This window comes from Thalassophryne amazonica, chromosome 5 (genome assembly GCF_902500255.1).
Source record: "Thalassophryne amazonica chromosome 5, fThaAma1.1, whole genome shotgun sequence".
Taxonomy (NCBI): domain Eukaryota; kingdom Metazoa; phylum Chordata; class Actinopteri; order Batrachoidiformes; family Batrachoididae; genus Thalassophryne; species Thalassophryne amazonica.
In genome coordinates, this window is record NC_047107.1 from 7,449,788 (window position 1) to 7,466,882 (window position 17,095).

The 17,095-nt window shown below is 41.1% G+C and overlaps 1 protein-coding gene across 4 annotated transcripts in view; it reads right to left on the reverse strand.

The window, feature by feature from the left end:
- anapc5 (anaphase promoting complex subunit 5) overlaps positions 1 to 12,818 on the reverse strand; it is a 60,214-nt gene extending 47,396 nt beyond the window's left edge. Inside the window, exons 1-2 of one of the 4 annotated variants that reach the window (XM_034169696.1) lie at positions 12,243 to 12,818; positions 11,214 to 11,293 (exon numbers count right to left, since the gene is read on the reverse strand). In XM_034169696.1, the coding sequence (XP_034025587.1) occupies positions 11,214 to 11,293; positions 12,243 to 12,566 (404 nt within the window). In that variant the 5' untranslated portion in view covers positions 12,567 to 12,818. The remainder of the gene's footprint in view (positions 1 to 11,213; positions 11,294 to 12,242) is intronic. The other 3 variants (XM_034169697.1, XM_034169698.1, XM_034169699.1) reach the window with 3 other exon arrangements.
- Positions 12,819 to 17,095: the final 4,277 nt, after the last annotated feature.

Genomic DNA, 17,095 nt, shown 5'->3' on the forward strand with positions numbered 1-17,095 from the left:
CACTTTTCTTAATGCTGTAACACTGCTGCTGCTGCCGACCCTGTGCCTTGTATATATATTCTATGGCCACAGGGAGTGCATACATTGTACAATGGAAAAAGTTTAGATTAGGGTTAGGTTAAATTGTCACTAGTCTTAGTTAACTACACCAAGACCTGGAGAAACTGCATTGTAATGCTAATGTAAGGCTGGTGTGGACATCATTTCGTGCGTTTTTGGTATGAAAACATGAAACCTGGCACACTTGTAGAGTGACCCCAGGTGAGCATTTCTGGATATGGAAACAAGTTGGCAGAGCCCCCTGGTGGTGACTGTGAGAACTAATATTTTGCCGCTTAACCGTAATCATAAGCACATCCTAATATTGGGATAACTTTTAAATTTATTAATCTAAAATTCTGAAACTTGGCAGACTTCAAGAGAACAACAGGGAAACTATCATCAAAGTGTTGGAAATTTCATATAAGCCCCCTGGTGGCCAAATTTCACCAATCGTACAATTATTCACATTTCAATATCAAACAATCTTATCCCATATATATATAGATAAATATAACTTAACAATACTATATATGAAAGTTATGTAGCATTACAAAGGTCCCAAGGCAGCAAATAAAATAATGAGCATGCAATGAGGCCATAGACATTTTTGCATGTGTAGTGTATTTCTTCATTGGCATGAAGTTCAAAATATACAGTACAACAGGCCTACAACAGTCTCATCCTGCTGTTTTTTTTTTTTTTTTTTTTTTGAGTTCTCTGAAGGCGGATTTGTAGTCCAGAAAACAGATCACAAGTTCTCTGCAATGGCATTAGACCAGGCACACGAACAAGAAAATGCTGTGATAAAAGGAGAAGGTGGTGCTGTGGGCTTGACAAACAATCCTTCAGCTCTGAGACATTGGGTGATAGGTGGTCCAGAGGTCAGTAGGCTTATTTGTGACTTTGCGAACAAATCAGAGAAATCCAGCAATGGTAAACATCATGAGCAGACAGCTAGCATGCAGAATTCCTTTGTAAAGGAAGTAAATGCTCTCAAGAGGGTCATTGAGGATCTTGGAAGTCCTTTACTGGAAGACAGCAAGGATTTGTTAACTCTTGACAGCAAAGCTGTCACAAGCCAATCAGCTGCAGAAAGTATCAAAGAGATGTATGAGCTAGGACAACGTCAGTTTGAGACATTCGTAGCTGAACAGATCACAACTCAAGCAAAGTCAATTACTTAGCCCATCAAGAAGAACAAGTTGTCACTGTTCTCTGAAAGTCAACGTCAGTTGAAAGAAAAAAAAAAAAAAAAAAAAAAAAAAAAAAATCAGGTATCTGCATTGAAGGATGACTGTGTCTTATTCTCTAGACTACACATTGCCTGCCAATCTCGAGAGGAGAGAGTTCTTCAAATATGAGAACCAACCATGGCCACCATCTCTATCAAAGTCAGGGGAGATGAGATCAGGAAAGAAGTCTGACTTGTTGGTTCCTCTGGAAAGCCTTTCAAACTCTGACCACACAGTCCCTAAGGTTACAGCAGTCATGCTTGATGGCGCAATGGTGGTGCACACTCTAACCCCAACAGTGTCAAAGACATTCTCAGACTATGTCACACAGGTCTTTGTGCCCCACATTGAGAACATCCTGAAGGATGTTGAAAGGGTCGATGTGTTTGATATCTACAAGCCACAGAGTCTGAAGAACTCAACCAGGGAGAAAAGAGGCAATGGTGTATGCAGGAAAGTAACTCTCACCACACAAATTCCAGGAAACTGGCAGTTTCCTCCGGAATAATGACAAGTCTGAGCTGTTTGTACTTCGAGCTGAACATGCTGCAGGCATTCACATGCAAAACAGACAAGTTGTCTGCACTTTGAAGGAACATGTGACTTGCAATGCTGCTGTGACAGACATGTCAAATCTTCAGCCCTGTACGCAGGAAGAAGCAGACACATGTTGCATGCCAAGGATTCTTCCAACAAGGGTCACCAGAGTATCCTCATTAGAACAGCAGACAGTGATGTTGTTGTACTAGCTGTGGCATTTTTCGACCAGTTTGCCACCTCTGAATTGTGGATATCATTTGGTAATGGAAAGTCCCAAAGATACATTGCTGTACATGAGAATGCCACTGCCCTGTCATCAACCAAAGCAAAGGCTCTGCCATTTTTCCATGCACTAACTGGCTGTGATGTAACATCTTTCTTTGCTGGAAGAGGCAAGAAGAGTGCATGGGAAACTTGGATTGCATTTCCAGAGGTCACAGATGCTTTCTTGTCTCTTGCAAATCCACAACTTCAGTTGACAGATGATCTACTGGCTCTTATTCAGAGATTTGTTGCGCTGTGGTATGACCGCACTGCTGACACCTCCAGTGTCAACGAAGCACGTCAGCACATGTTCTAAAAGAAATCAAAGGCTGTAGAAGGCATTCCTCCCACAGAAGCTGCACTCAAATAGCCTTGAGAGCAGTCTTCCAAGCTGCACGTGTGGGGTCAGTCATTGCAGCTGGACGCAAAACTGCCAAGCCCTTCTGACTTTGGCTGGGAATGGGATGCACCCTCATCTCAATGGTTGCCAAAATGGACCACCCTTCCATGAAATGTGCTATGAGCTGATACATTGCAACTGTAAGAAATCATGCCGTGGCATGTGTACATGCAGCAAAGCAAAGCTCAAATGCACATCACTCTGCCAGTGTGAAGGCAGCTGTTTTCAAACATAGATCACTTGCAAATATTCCCAAAGAGTTTGTTTTGGTTTAAGCTAGTTCACCTTTACGTCATTCTCTTTTCTACAATTTGCTTTTCATCCAATATTGTAAAGTTTACACTTTCAGATAATACACAATATGGAGCAATGACACCAGCACTGCTTACATATCTGGTCACCAGGGGGCTCTTATGAAATTTTTAATACTTTTATTATATTTACCCTGTTCTCCTTTCAAAATTTTTCCAAGTTTCCTGATTCTATATTAAGAAATGTAAAAGTTATCCCAATATTAGGATGTGTTCATGAATACGGTTAGTTGGCAAAACATTAGTTCCCAAAGACACCACCAGGGGGCTCTGCCAACTTGTTTCCTTATCCAGAAATGCTCACCTGGGGTCACTCTACAAGTGCCAGGGTTCATGTTTTCATACCAAAAACGCACGATGTTAACCTTATATCCCCCGCTATTCTGCCTGTAAGGGTTGAGTGACAATAAAGTGAGTCTGAGTTGCCCAGTTCGAACATTACCATATAGTAGAATGGGTATTTGAAAATAATGGTCCTAACACCATCCCCTATGCTTATGCAACAGGCTTATAGCAGAAAATCAAATTTCAAGTCGAGCATCCCTCTCCACAACCAGTCCAAAAACTATTGTATAATGTCCTTCTATGCTCAACATACAAATTATATGAAAGACCGCATATCAGAAAACTTACACCAGAACAAGCAGGTTTCAGGCCTGGACGCTCCTGTTGTGACCAGGCACTGAACCTAAACCAATTCACAGAAGACAGATATGAAACAAAACAAATAACAGGAACCACCTTCGTAAACCTTACAACAGCCTACGACACAGTCAACAACAGAGGCATCCTCTTAAAAACAGCACAAATGGTTAAAACACATAACGTATTTCCTTTATTAAAAGTCCAGACGTTTATTTTTTTTCAAACCATGCTGAGACCCAGTGCATAATATGCATTACTTTTTACAAAAATTGGAACAACTTTATCTTTTGACCCCATACAAACTGAAATTATCCTTTGTCATTCTTGCTGTTTTTATTCTATAACTCCACAACATTTAGCCAAGGACAGTCTAAATCAGGGGTGGGCAACTTGTTCCAGAAAGGGCCAAGAGGGTGCAGGTTCTCTTTGCAGCCACTGATTCCACCAGGTGATTTCACTGATTAACTGATTCCACCTGCTCAAAGGGATATTAATCAGTGAAATCACAAACAAGTGTTCAGAGTAAAAATAAAAAATTAAGTCCTCTCTCTCTCATTCGCTCTCTCCGCCTGTCTCATTCATTCTCTCTCTCTCCGTCTCCATCATTTTGAGCAACAATTCAGCTAATTTTTCAGAAAATCCGTGTTCAACGAACAGACAATTTGAACCCGAGACCCGGGCGGAAATTTGCCGTCACCCGTGGCTTTGAACACTGCGGAAGAGAGCTCTCTCAAACAGCTTGGCTTCAGAAACCATGGAGTGCCTTGATAGAGAAAGTGATGACATGAGGAGTCGAGGGGAAAAAAAAAAAAAAAAAAAAAATCGGTCACGTGACTCATGGTGCCATCTTGGGTTCAAAATAGTATTCGCTGTTAATGTGTCTGCATGTAAATCTGGCTATTTTATTTATTTATTTGCTGAAAATGCATTTGGAGGCACAAATAGAAACAGCAAGGGCTTCAAGATGTACAGACTCCCTTCAGATCCGAACGGAAGAAAAATTTTGGAAAATAAAGTCAGCTGTGTGGGATGGAAGCCGATATCGTCAAAGTTTTGAGAGGTAAATTTATGTATAGTAAAACTCACTTAACCATCATCGTATAAACCAGATATTCACAGTCACTGGCCAAAAAAATCCAAATGTTTTTCATGTAATAAACGCAGTATATAATGGATTTTATACAACAGATTTTTCACTCACATCGGATAAAATGTCCCGTCCGATCGCAGTGTACAGTATTTCCAATAAAACCCTCGCATGTGGGACTGGAGTCATTTCTGTGATTAAAAGCCCAACCATCTACTTTTTTCACACCATGCTCAGACTCAGAGCCACAGTCTGACGTGCACCTATTAAATCAAACACAGTGAAAGGCTGTGACTTGACACTTTGCTGCCTTCACTCCTTCAGCCCTGATCACACATTACATGCATGCATGCATGTATTTTGATAATGGATCAAATACATATGCCAAAAAAAAAAAAAAAAAATTCTGAGGAATTTTTGACCCGATAATTAAATGAGTCCCGATTCAGGATTCCGTGTAGATGTTCGGTGCCTCCTGACTGTAACTAATCCCTTACATACATATGGCTCACACAGGATAAATGTCTCATCCGATCACAATGTTATTTCCATTAAAAACCCAGAGCAGTCTGGATGTGCACAGTAACAGAGGTACAAATTAAAGTTCAGCACTGACACACACCAATTTGTGGAAAGTGGGGCAGGAGTAATTGTGATTAAAAGTCTGACCGTTTATTTGTTTCAAATGGTGTTCAGACTGGGACCTGAAGCCTGATGTGCAGCTATTAAATCATACACAAAATGCTGTGATTTGACACGTTTCTGCTTTTAGTCCTTTGTCTCCCATCATATTATATTAGCGCGCATGCTGATAAATGGATCAGAAAAGTCTGCACATTTACAGCACAAAGTCAGTAAAAGAGGAAAATGTACAGCTTACCTTTGATTTGGAGGTGATGATTGTAGAAAGAAAAGCTTGTTGAGAATCAAATTAGTCCATAATAAAGCATAATCCAGAGACAGAGAACTTCAAAACTGTCACGCACGTCATTGCATGACACGAAGTTACAGAGCAGCAGCTATTTTTATATTTATTTTGATAGTTGTTAAATGATTTTAAAAAAATGTTGAAAACATTTAAGGTTCATTCAGTAGTTCAGCGCAGCTGAACCCAAAATGCCGCCATGTTCTGAGTTGACACCGCTCTCCAATCACAAGGCATTCTAAGAAACCTCCCCCTCCCCTCCTCATACTCGACAGCAAACAAAGCAGAGAGCAGTAGCAGTTGAGAGGTTTCACAGTGGCTCATCTACGGTATCGGAAAACATTGCAGGTTGGATCGATATTTTCTGATACGTGAATTACGTCATATCAGAAGCCAAGCTCAATACTGGATCGGATCAGTCGCATCCTTAACTAACAAGGGTGGCAATGGCAATATCTTGACTATCTTGCTGTGACCTTGAAACTGACCCCAAGGTCACTGGAATCCACTGGTGTGGGGGATCATACAAGTACAACCACAATTCCAATGAAGTGGGACGTTGTGTAAAATCAAAATAAACACAGAACACAATGATTTGCTAATCCTCTTCAACCTATATTCAACTGAATACACCACAAAGACAAGATATTTAATGTTCAAACTGATAAACTTTGTTGTTTTTGTGCAAATATTTACTCATTTTGAAATGGATGCCTGCAACACATCTCAAAAAAGCTGGGACAGCGACAACAAAAGACTGGGAAAGTTGATGAATGCTCAAAGAACAGCTGTTTGGAACATTCCATAGGTGAACAGGTTAATTGGAAACAAATGATGGTATAAAAGGAGCATCCCCAAAAGACAGAGCCATTCACAAGCAAAGATGGGGTGAGGATCACCACTTTGTGAACAACTGCATTAAAAAAAAAAAAAAGTCCAACACTTTAAGCACAATGTTTCTCAATGTTCAACTGCAAGGAATTTAGGGATTCCATCATCTACAGTCCATAATATAATCAGAAGATTCAGATAATCTGGAGAACTTTCTACACGTAAGCGGCAAGGCGTAAAACCAACATTTAATGCCCGTGACCTTCGATCTCTCAGGCGGCACTGCATTAAAAATCGACATCATTGTGTAAAGGATCTTACCGCGTGGGCTCAGGAATACTTCAGAAACCATTATCTGTTAACACAGTTCGTCGCTACATCGACAAGTGCAAGTTAAAACTCTAACATCAATCTACATCAACAACATCCAGAAATGCCACCGCCTTCTCTGGGCCCGAGCTCATTTGAAATGGACAGACTCAAAGTGGAAAAGTGTGCTGTGGTCTGATGAGTCCACATTTCAAATTGATTTTGGAAATCATGGATGCCATGTCCTCCGGACAAAAGAGGAAAAGGACCATCCAGATTGTTACCGGCGCTAAGTTCAAAAGCCAGCATCTGTGATGGACAACTTAAGCCCCGTTTACACATAGACAGTAAACTCTCCCGGAAGCGTCCCAGCAGAGATTTTGCCCCCTCCGGGCCATTTTAGGGATCAAACGCAGTATATAACGCCGGCGCACGGGGGCGTGGTTCGGTTCCGGCTTCACCAGGAATCGTCGAAAAAATTATTCAACATGTCGAATAATTCCGGGAGCGCTCCCGGAGAAGTGGCCTGACGATGGCGACAACGCGAACAACAGCGTTTGATACTTTTTAATCGCCGTGTCATCCCGCCCCTTCCTGTAGTGCCGCAGTTTACACCGCCGTAATTGGCGGCCGGCGTTGTATCCCTAACCAACGGCGTGTAAAACGGCGATAGAGCCCACATCGGCGTCCTCAAAGGCATTTTAACCAGTGACAGAGGAAGACAAAACGGCGGCGCTAGCGGACAGTACGCTGTTCTAAATGCCACCTCCCGGTTAACGGCGTTCCAAATGGCAGATAGGCGGCGGTCAGTATAAAAACGCTAGCGCGCTGCATGCAGGTCTCTCACTCGCGGCCAGCTCCAGATATTTTTGCAGAGAAGCTCCAGTATACCTCCTAAAATAAAATTGGCAGCGGCAAGGACTTACCAAGAGGTCTGGTTCAGAAGCAGAGGGTAGCCCTGTGGTGGAAACGAGCAACACGTTGAGGAGGGGAAAAGGAGAGAAAAGAAAAGGCTGAGAGATGAGCTCCCTGTCACTCCCTCCCCCTGCACTGACAGCTGCTTCAGCCTATTATACTTTGGGGGCAGTGCCTATAAGCAAAAGTTCCTGGAGTAACGCAGGATTTGCCTGGATAAATCCAGCGTTACACAGGGCATTATCAGCGGCAGCAGAACACCGCCGTTCTCACACGCGTCTTAACCTGCGATTGTAAAGGATAGAACTGAGTATTAACCCCCGTTGCCTGACGTGTGCCGGATGCTACGGCGTCAAAACTCCGCTTTATTCGGTGGATTTAGCGGCGTTTTATCTACGTATTTGCGGCTAGTACGGCGCTCAAAACGCCGGCGAATTGCACCGCCCCTTTCCACCACAAAAACAGCCGGAACTACCGCGAACTTCGGTCTACGTACTACCCGCGGACAAAACCGTCTATGTGTAACCTGGGCTTTACACATCTGTGATGGTACTATCAATACTGAAAGGTACATCCAGGTTTTGGAGCAACACATGCTGCCATCCAAGCAACATCTTTTTCAGGGACATCCCTGTTTATTTCAGCAATGCCAAGCCACATTCTGCATGTGTTACAACAGTGTGGCTTCGTAGTAAAAGAGTGCGGGTACTAGACTGGCCTGTCTGCAGTCCAGACCTGTCGCCCACTGAAAATGTGTGGCGCATTATGAAGCGCAAAATACGACAACAGAGACCCCGGACTGTTGAACAACTGAAGTCGTACATCAAGCAAGAATGGGAAAGAATTCCACCTACAAAGCCTCAACAATTAGTGTCCTCAGTTCCCAAACACTTATTGAGTGTTGTTAGAAGGAAAGGTAATGTAACAGTGGTAAACATTCCACTGTCCCAGCTTTTTTGAAACGTGTTGCAGGCATCCATTTCAAAATGAGCAAATATTTGCACAAAAACAATAAAGTTTATCAGTTTGAACATTAAATACACTCAACAAAAATATAAACGCAACACTTTTGGTTTTGCTCCCATTTTGTATGAGATGAACTCAAAGATCTAAAACTTTTTCCACATACACAATATCATCATTTCCCTCAAACATTGTTCACAAACCAGTCTAAATCTGATAGTGAGCACTTCTTTGCTGAGATAATCCATCCCACCTCACAGGTGTGCCATATCAAGATGCTGATTAGACACCATGATTAGTGCACAGGTGTGCCTTAGACTGCCCACAATAAAAGGCCACTCTGAAAGGTGCAGTTTTATCACACAGCACAATGCCACAGATGTCGCAAGATTTGAGGGAGCGTGCAATTGGCATGCTGACAGCAGGAATGTCAACCAGAGCTGTTGCTCGTGTATTGAATGTTCATTTCTCTATCATAAGCCATCTCCAAAGGCGTTTCAGAGAATTTGGCAGTACATCCAACCAGCCTCACAACCACAGACCACATGTAACCACACCAGCCCAGGACATCCACATTCAGCATGTTCACCTCCAAGATCGTCTGAGACCAGCCACTCGGACAGCTGCTGAAACAATCGGTTTGCATAACCAAAGAATTTCTGCACAAACTGACAGAAACCGTCTCACGGAAGCTCATCTGCATGCTCGTCGTCCTCATCGGGGTCTCGACCTGACTCCAGTTCGTCGTCGTAACCGACTTGACTGGGCAAATGCTCACATTCGCTGGTGTTTGGCACGTTGGAGAGGTGTTCTCTTCACGAATGAATCCCGGTTCACACTATTCAGGACAGATTGCAGACAATGTGTGTGGCGTTGTGTGGGTGAGCGGTTTTCTGATGTCAATGTTGTGGATCGAGTGGCCTATGGTGGCGGTGGGGTTATGGTATGGGCAGGCGTCTGTTATGGACGAAGAACACAGGTGCATTTTATTGATGGCATTTTGAATGCACAGAGATACTGTGACGAGATCCTGAGGCCCATTGTTGTGCCATACATCCAAGAACATCACCTCATGTTGCAGCAGGATAATGCACAGTCCCATGTTGCAAGGATCTGTACACAATTCTTGGAAGCTGAAAATGTCCCAGTTCTTGCATGGCCGGTATACTCACTGGACATGTCGTTGAGCATGTTTGGGATGCTCTGGACCGGCGTATACGACAGCGTGTACCAGTTCCTGCCAATATCCAGCAACTTCGCACAGCCATTGAAGAGGAGTGGACCAACATTCCACAGGCCACAATTGACAACCTGATCAACTCTACGCAAAGGAGATGTGTTGCACTGCATGAGGCAAATGGTGGTCACACCAGATACTGACTGGTATCCCCCCCAATAAAACAAAACTGCACCTTTCAGAGTGGCCTTTTATTGTGGACAGTCTAAGTGCACTAATCATGGTGTCTAATCAGCATCTTGGTATGGCACACCTGTGAGGTGGGATGGATTATCTCAGCAAAGAAGAAGAAGAAGTGCTCACTATCACAGATTTAGACTGGTTTGTAAACAATATTTGAGGGAAATGGTGATATTGTGTATGTGGAAAAAGTTTTAGATCTTTGAGTTCATCTCGTACAAAATGGGAGCAAAACCAAGTGTTGCGTTTATATTTTTGTTGAGTGTATATTGTCTCTGTGGTGTATTCAAATGAATATAGGTTGGAGAGGATTTGAAAATCACTGTATTCTGTTTTTATTTATATTTTACACAACGTCCCAACTACATTGGAATTGGGGTTGTAGACTCTTATATGAATGAAATTGGTCAAGCAAAAACAGACAGACTGACATGCTGAACGCTACATCCCCTCATAAAAAGCGATGAGGAAGTTTTTCCTTACTGCTGTTGCCTATGTTCTTGCTCAGGGAGGTTGGTAAGGTTAGACCACAACCATGTGCAACACCTCAGTATGAGTTATGTTGCAATATAAATAAATTAAATTGAATTGAAACTGATAGCAGCATATCCATTTTCAGAGGTCACGATGTTGCAGACCGAATGGTCAGCCCCTAAAAATCGTCCACGTGTTGCATCTGCGCATGCGTCATTTGGAACCACAGCAGCACGTTTGAGACGGTGTTTCTTCACCCAAAGCAATCAAATGGATTAATGGGATTATTAACCATCAGATGATAAAGGGAAAACCTCTTAAATCATTCTGAAGTCAGTTTTAAGCAGAAACAAGGTGCAATTCCGTGAAGCTCTGAAATGTCCAACGTGCAGTGAACGCAACAGCGAGCTGCTTGTTTTGCAGCGGCACACTGATCACTTCTGCCGCCTTCTATGATGAAATAATGCTGAATTTATGTGGAAATGATTGTGGTACAAAAGCTTCAGATATCAGTCGCTGAGATAGATGATGACTGGAGTGCAGTTTGAAGCAGAAAGGAGGTGATAATCCATGAACCGTGTCATCGGGGGGACCAATTTTTAGGGGGACTGTTCAGTCAGCGACACTGGCATTTGCAAGTAAGAACCTCAGGGCCTTCATGGGACATAATGTTTGAATTTACATATTCTACAACATGTCCAAAAAAGGAAAAAAAAATGTTCCAGTTTTGACCTAATGTGCAATAGAAACTGTGGGCAGGCTTAATGCCTCACTGTGCTAATTAATTCACAATCAAGCATCTATATGGAAAATTCTTGCAGCACAAAAACATATAATCCAATCCAATGAAAATCTTACCTGAGTTTGACAGTATAAGCAGTCTGAGGGCAGGATTCCTGTACAGTCTTAAGAAACTGGCCAAGACTCAGATCTGGACCCTGAATAAATAAGATGCACCAGTGAGACACTTGAAGCAAGTGCAGAATAAAATATCAAAGCAAGATTACATACTCTCTGCAACAGAATGAGTTTAAAGAGTCTCATATCCAGCTGACATAACCCACACCTGTTTTGGGATTACGGTGGTTTATATCTCCCTCTCTCTCAATTCAATTTCAACTGCGCTTTATTGACATGGCAAACATTCTCTCTCTCACTCACTCACTCAACGGAGTTTCCTCTCAGTAGACCGGCCACACAACATTGTACACTGTTGTCTTGCTTTGTGGTGTTTCTAGTATACAAATAATGAATGTTTATGAGTTCAATGGCACGAATATTTCATGAGGTAAAAGCTGGAACATACCATTCAACAGTTAAAATAGATCCTTGTCATTTGATATTTTATTAATTCATAAACAACAGAAAAGGGACTTACATTTTGCCAGCAGAGCAGATTTGGTGTGTGTACTGGTTTTGTTTTGGTGTGTGTATTGTGCAGATGATGACAGCCATGTGTAGCAGCGGCAACACGAATTCATCGATCCTCGAACCTACCTGCAGCAAGGGGCCATACTCAAATATGAAATGGAGCGAAACAGGAACTGATAATCACGAAATGGGGGTAAAATCTAACAAAATGGAGCAGAGTGAACCAGACTGACTCCAAATAAGTACTTTTATTTAATTGTTTGGCTTTTGTTTTTTTGTGAGATGCGCTCAGTACATTTTACTCCTGTTTCGTTATCAGTCCCCATTTTGCTTAAAAATAATTAAATAAAAGTACTTAATTGAATCTTATTTAATCATATTTGGAGTCAGTCTGCTCCATTCAGTGATTATCAAGCTCCATTTCGCCCCATTTCGTATTTTAGGTTCGAAGCTCCACAAACTCATCCTGCCCCTGCTGCCGGGCTATACGATGAGTTTGTTGAGCCTCGAACCTACCTGCAGCAGGAGCAGGATGAGTTTGTTGAGCCTCGAACCTACCAGCAGCAGGAGCAGGATGAGTTTGTTGAGCCTCGAACCTACCTGCAGCAGGAGCAGGATGAGTTTGTTGAGCCTCGAACCTACCAGCAGCAGGGGCAGGATGAGTTTGTTGAGCCTCCTCCTCTCCGGTAGCGGGATCTTGGTCGCGGTCATCTCGTGCAGCAAAGACAGAACGCAGATCTTATACGGACTCACCCAGTCTTTGATACCAAACACGTTCGCGTGCACCACTCCATTTGTCATCATGGGGTTGAAATATAAACTTTCGTGCACACTCGCCATCTTTCACAGACTCCTTTGAGCTATACTGGCTTGAAAGATACAGTTAGCATCGCTTAGCTAACGTCCCGTCTTCACGTAAATACTCCCGATATCAACAGCAGTAACTGCCATGTATGGCAAAATGGTTAATAACAACAAACGGTGACTTCACGTCTTTCAGTGCGGTTAAAAAGGCTTAAAGTGAGTGATCTAAAGAACTTCAAACTGCCCTCCTGACTCGCCAAAAACAAGTCAATATTCTAATATTCTTCGTCTTCGGGGTTTGTGGTGGGGTGGTTAAAAAACGCTCATATAGGTGCATTACCGCCACCTACTGTGTTGGAGTATGGACCAGTTTTTCTCATCCCCATCGTCACATAAAAAAGAGAGCGAAAGAATGGAAAAAGACAGTAAAAGAAAAAAAAAGAAGAGAAAAAAAGATGAAAGTGAAAAAACTACATCCACCTCTAAAATTCGATAGAATAACCCTGTGATTTTCAAATTAGTGGAACAAACGTCGCACACCAGTTTCAAATAAAATTTTCAATTTTACTCTCTATCTAATGTCCCTCATCAATGAGCCAGTTCAGCATCGAGGTTGCGTGGTGCATGCTGGGAGGGCTCAAAGTTCACAACGACCCAAAACACACCGTAAACACCGATCTATATATAACGCTGTATATCTCATTGGGCCACATGCTCCGTACAATCCGTGCAGTAGTTTTGACATAATCCTGCTAACAGACAGACAGATAAATAAATAAACAAGAGCAATCAGAGATTTATGACATTTGCCAATCCAGATCTGGATCATCTCCAAAATTTTTCCAGTTTTCCATGCCCTAATATCTATCTGTGGTGCAAATTTGGTGAGAATCCATGAAGTAGTTTTGATGCAATCCTTCAAAGCCTATATAAAGGGAAATCTTGATCCAGATTCTGGATCTGGATCACTTCCAAAAATTTATTGGAGTCTTCCTTGGCGTAATATGTTAATATGTATCTGTAGAAAATTTCATCAAAATCTGTGCAGTAGTTTTTGATGTAATCCTGCTAACAGTAATCCTTCAAAGCCTATATAAAGTAAAATATGATCCAGAATTCAGATCTGGATCACCTCCAAAAATTTACTGGAATCTTCCATGGCCAAATGTCTTTCTGTGGTGCAAAATTGGTGAGAATCCGTGAAGTAGTTTTGAAGTAATCCTTCAAAGCCTAACATCTATCATGAAATATTGACCCAAAATCCGGATCGGAATCCAGATCAAGATTACCTCCAAAAATCAATGGAGTCTTCCATGCCCTAATATCTATGTGTGGTGCAAATTTCGTGAGAATCTGTGAAGCAGTTTTTAAAGTAATCTTTCAAAGGCTACATAAAAGTAAATCTTGTTCCAGAATCCAGATCCAGACCCAGATCACCTCCAAAATTCAGTGGAGTCTTCCATGCCCTAATATCTATCTGTGGTGCAAATTTGGTGAGAATCCGTGAAGCAGTTTTGACCTAATTCTTACAAGCCTATGAAGTGAAACTTGACCCAGAATCCAGAACTGGATCCAGTTGAATTCCAAAATTTAATGGAGTCTTCCATGCTGTAATATGTATCTGTGATGCAAATTTGGTGAGAATCTGTGAAGTAGTTTTGAAGTAATCCTTCAAAGCCTACATAAAGGGAAATCTTGACCCAAAATCCGGATCGCAATCTGGAAGATTACCTCCAAAAGTCAATGGAGTCTTCCATGCCGTAATATCTATCTGTGGTGCAAATTTGATGAGAATCCGTGAAGTAGTTTTGAAGTTATCCTTCAAAGCTTATATAAAGGGAAATCTTGATCCAGATTCTGCATCCAGATCTGGATCACTTCCAAAAATTTAAAGGCATCTTCCTTGGTCTAATATGTTATGTGCTGTAAATTTTGTCAAAATCTGTGCAGTAGTTTTTAATGTAATCCTGCTAACAGTAATCCTTCAAATCCTATAAAAGTGAAACTTGATCCAGAATCTGAATTACTTCCAAAATTTATTGGATTCTTCCATGGCCTAATATGCACCGGTGTTGAAAATTTCATCAAAATCCATGCAGTAGTTTTGATGTAATCCTCATAAAAGACAGACAGATAAATAAAAAAAGAGCAATCAGAGATTTCTGATGCCTGCCATTCCAGATCCAGATCACCTCTAAAATTGAGTGGAGTCTTCCATGCATTAATAATGTATCTGTGGTGCAAATTTGGTGAGAATCTGTGAAGTAGATTTGACGTAATCCTTCAAAGCCTATATAAAGTGAAATCTTAATTCAGATTGTGGATCCGAACTAGATCACTTCCGAAATTTAAATGGAGTCTTCCTTGGCATAATATGTATCTGATGAAAATTTCAAAATCTGTGCAGTAGTTTTGACGGAATCCTGCTAACAGTAAAAGCCAACATAAAGTAAAACATGATCCAGAATCTGGATCTGGATCACCTCCAAAATTTACTGGAATCTTCCATGGCCATTAGGTCATGGAAGATGACCTAATGGAAGATCACCTAATACGTACCTGCAAAAGCAAATTTGGTATCACAATAATGCAAAACGCAAATGGAAATGGAAAACAAATATTATATTATTTATATTATTATATATTAAATATTAATAAACTTTTAGTGAGGCAAAAAAAGAAAGATGGAAATGATTTGGAATTGAAAATTAATAACCAGCTGAATTAATCATTTCTACGCTCTTTTGAATTGATGGCAGCATGTTTCAAATCGCCTGAAATAACCTACAACAATCCAGGACACAGTCAAACATTTAATATAGAACCAATATCAGAGGTTGAAACTCTAAAGATTATAAATGCCATGAAGGAGTCCAAAGCTAAAGACCATCATGGCTTTGATGCTGGATTCCTAAAAACACATAAAATGGCTCCAGCACATACAGTTACGCATTTAATAAATTTGTCAGCTGAGCATTTCACTGTACCACAGACATGGAAGATGGCCACATTTACACCGATCGTTAAGGTGGGTGACAAAAATAATAACTACACACCAATCAGCATACTGTCAGTCTTTTCTAAAGTCCTTGAAAAGTGGGTCACCAAGCAATTGATTCAACATCTACAAAGTGGACAAACTACTCTGCATCCCATGCAATTTGGTTTTCGTACTTACTCGTATCATTCAACTGCAGTGGTGGGCACAGATAACCAAAAAATTAACTGTGATAACAGATAATCCGATAACTGAAAAGTTATCTTTGATAAAGTTAAAATGATAAACCACCCAAAAATGTATCATAAGTTACAGATAACCGATAAATTCCAATATTGTCTCTGGTAGACTTGCAACTACTAACAAGCTGATTTTGAGTTTTAACACCATGATTGCTTCTGAAACCATCAAAGGCAACAACAGACCCAAACAATGAGTCAGCACTTCTGTCTTTGAGTGTCCTAGCCCCTGCTGCTCCAATTTACTACATGGCTTCCAGCACAAACACAGCTGAGAGGAGCCACAAAGCTCAACTCTCTACTCAATCACAACACTGCCGTCAGGCCGAAGTCTTTGAAAATAAAGCAGTTATGATTTGAGTTATGATTTGGTGTATATAAAATGAATACTGATAGAATAACTCCATTAATGTCAATTCTGTCATTTGTGCAAAGTTAAGATGTAACATATATCTTTTAATGTTGAATAATGCACTAATTCTGAAGTTTTGTAACAAACACAGACAGATGGCATTCTGGGTAAAATGTGCCTCCGCTAACACTGATTGGTTATGTCAACCAACACAATAACGTGAGGTGTGTCGTGTGTTGGTGTTTACAGATAAATGTGCTTTTGTAAAATATGCCAAAAAAAGGCATTTTCAAAAAAAGTTGTAATTAGATAACTGTCTGATATAACCGGTATCAAAATAAATATAACACTGCCATGATCTACTGGTGCCAGTGCGAGTTTTGGTCCTTTTTCAGTTGATTTTTCATTGGTGTAAGAATTTTTTGGATCGCACCGAATTTCAGGTTAATCACACATCCTGCATCGTTTAGTATACATGGATATAGTATACATCTCACCTCTCGCACTATGCCTGTGCAAACACCGCAGACCTGTCTTGTAATGGTGTTTTTTTGTTTTGTTTTGTTTTAAACTTTGATGTCTCCCATCAAGAGTTTTTGTAAAAAAAAAAAAGCTTCTGTTTATGTTTTGCTTCTGGAAACACGAGTCCGACGTGTGTTTTTTGAATGTACAATGTGTGTGAGAACATAAATCGGGGGCTCTGAACTTTTACACCGTGCGGTTCTGTGGTACAGTTTGAACTGAAACCGAGTACAGTGATTGAAAATATCAGCCCAGCTTCAGTTTGAATACTGCCATGAATGCTACTGGCTAGTAGATGGCAGTAGAGACTTGCCAAAACAAAATTCCAGATAATCTGTGTCTACTGCTACTTTGCTACGTTTAAGATGCGTGGAATTTAATAAATGCAAACACAATGTCTATAAACCCAGAGAATATATTCACAAGAGTTTTAGGCACTAGAGTTTAATGCTGT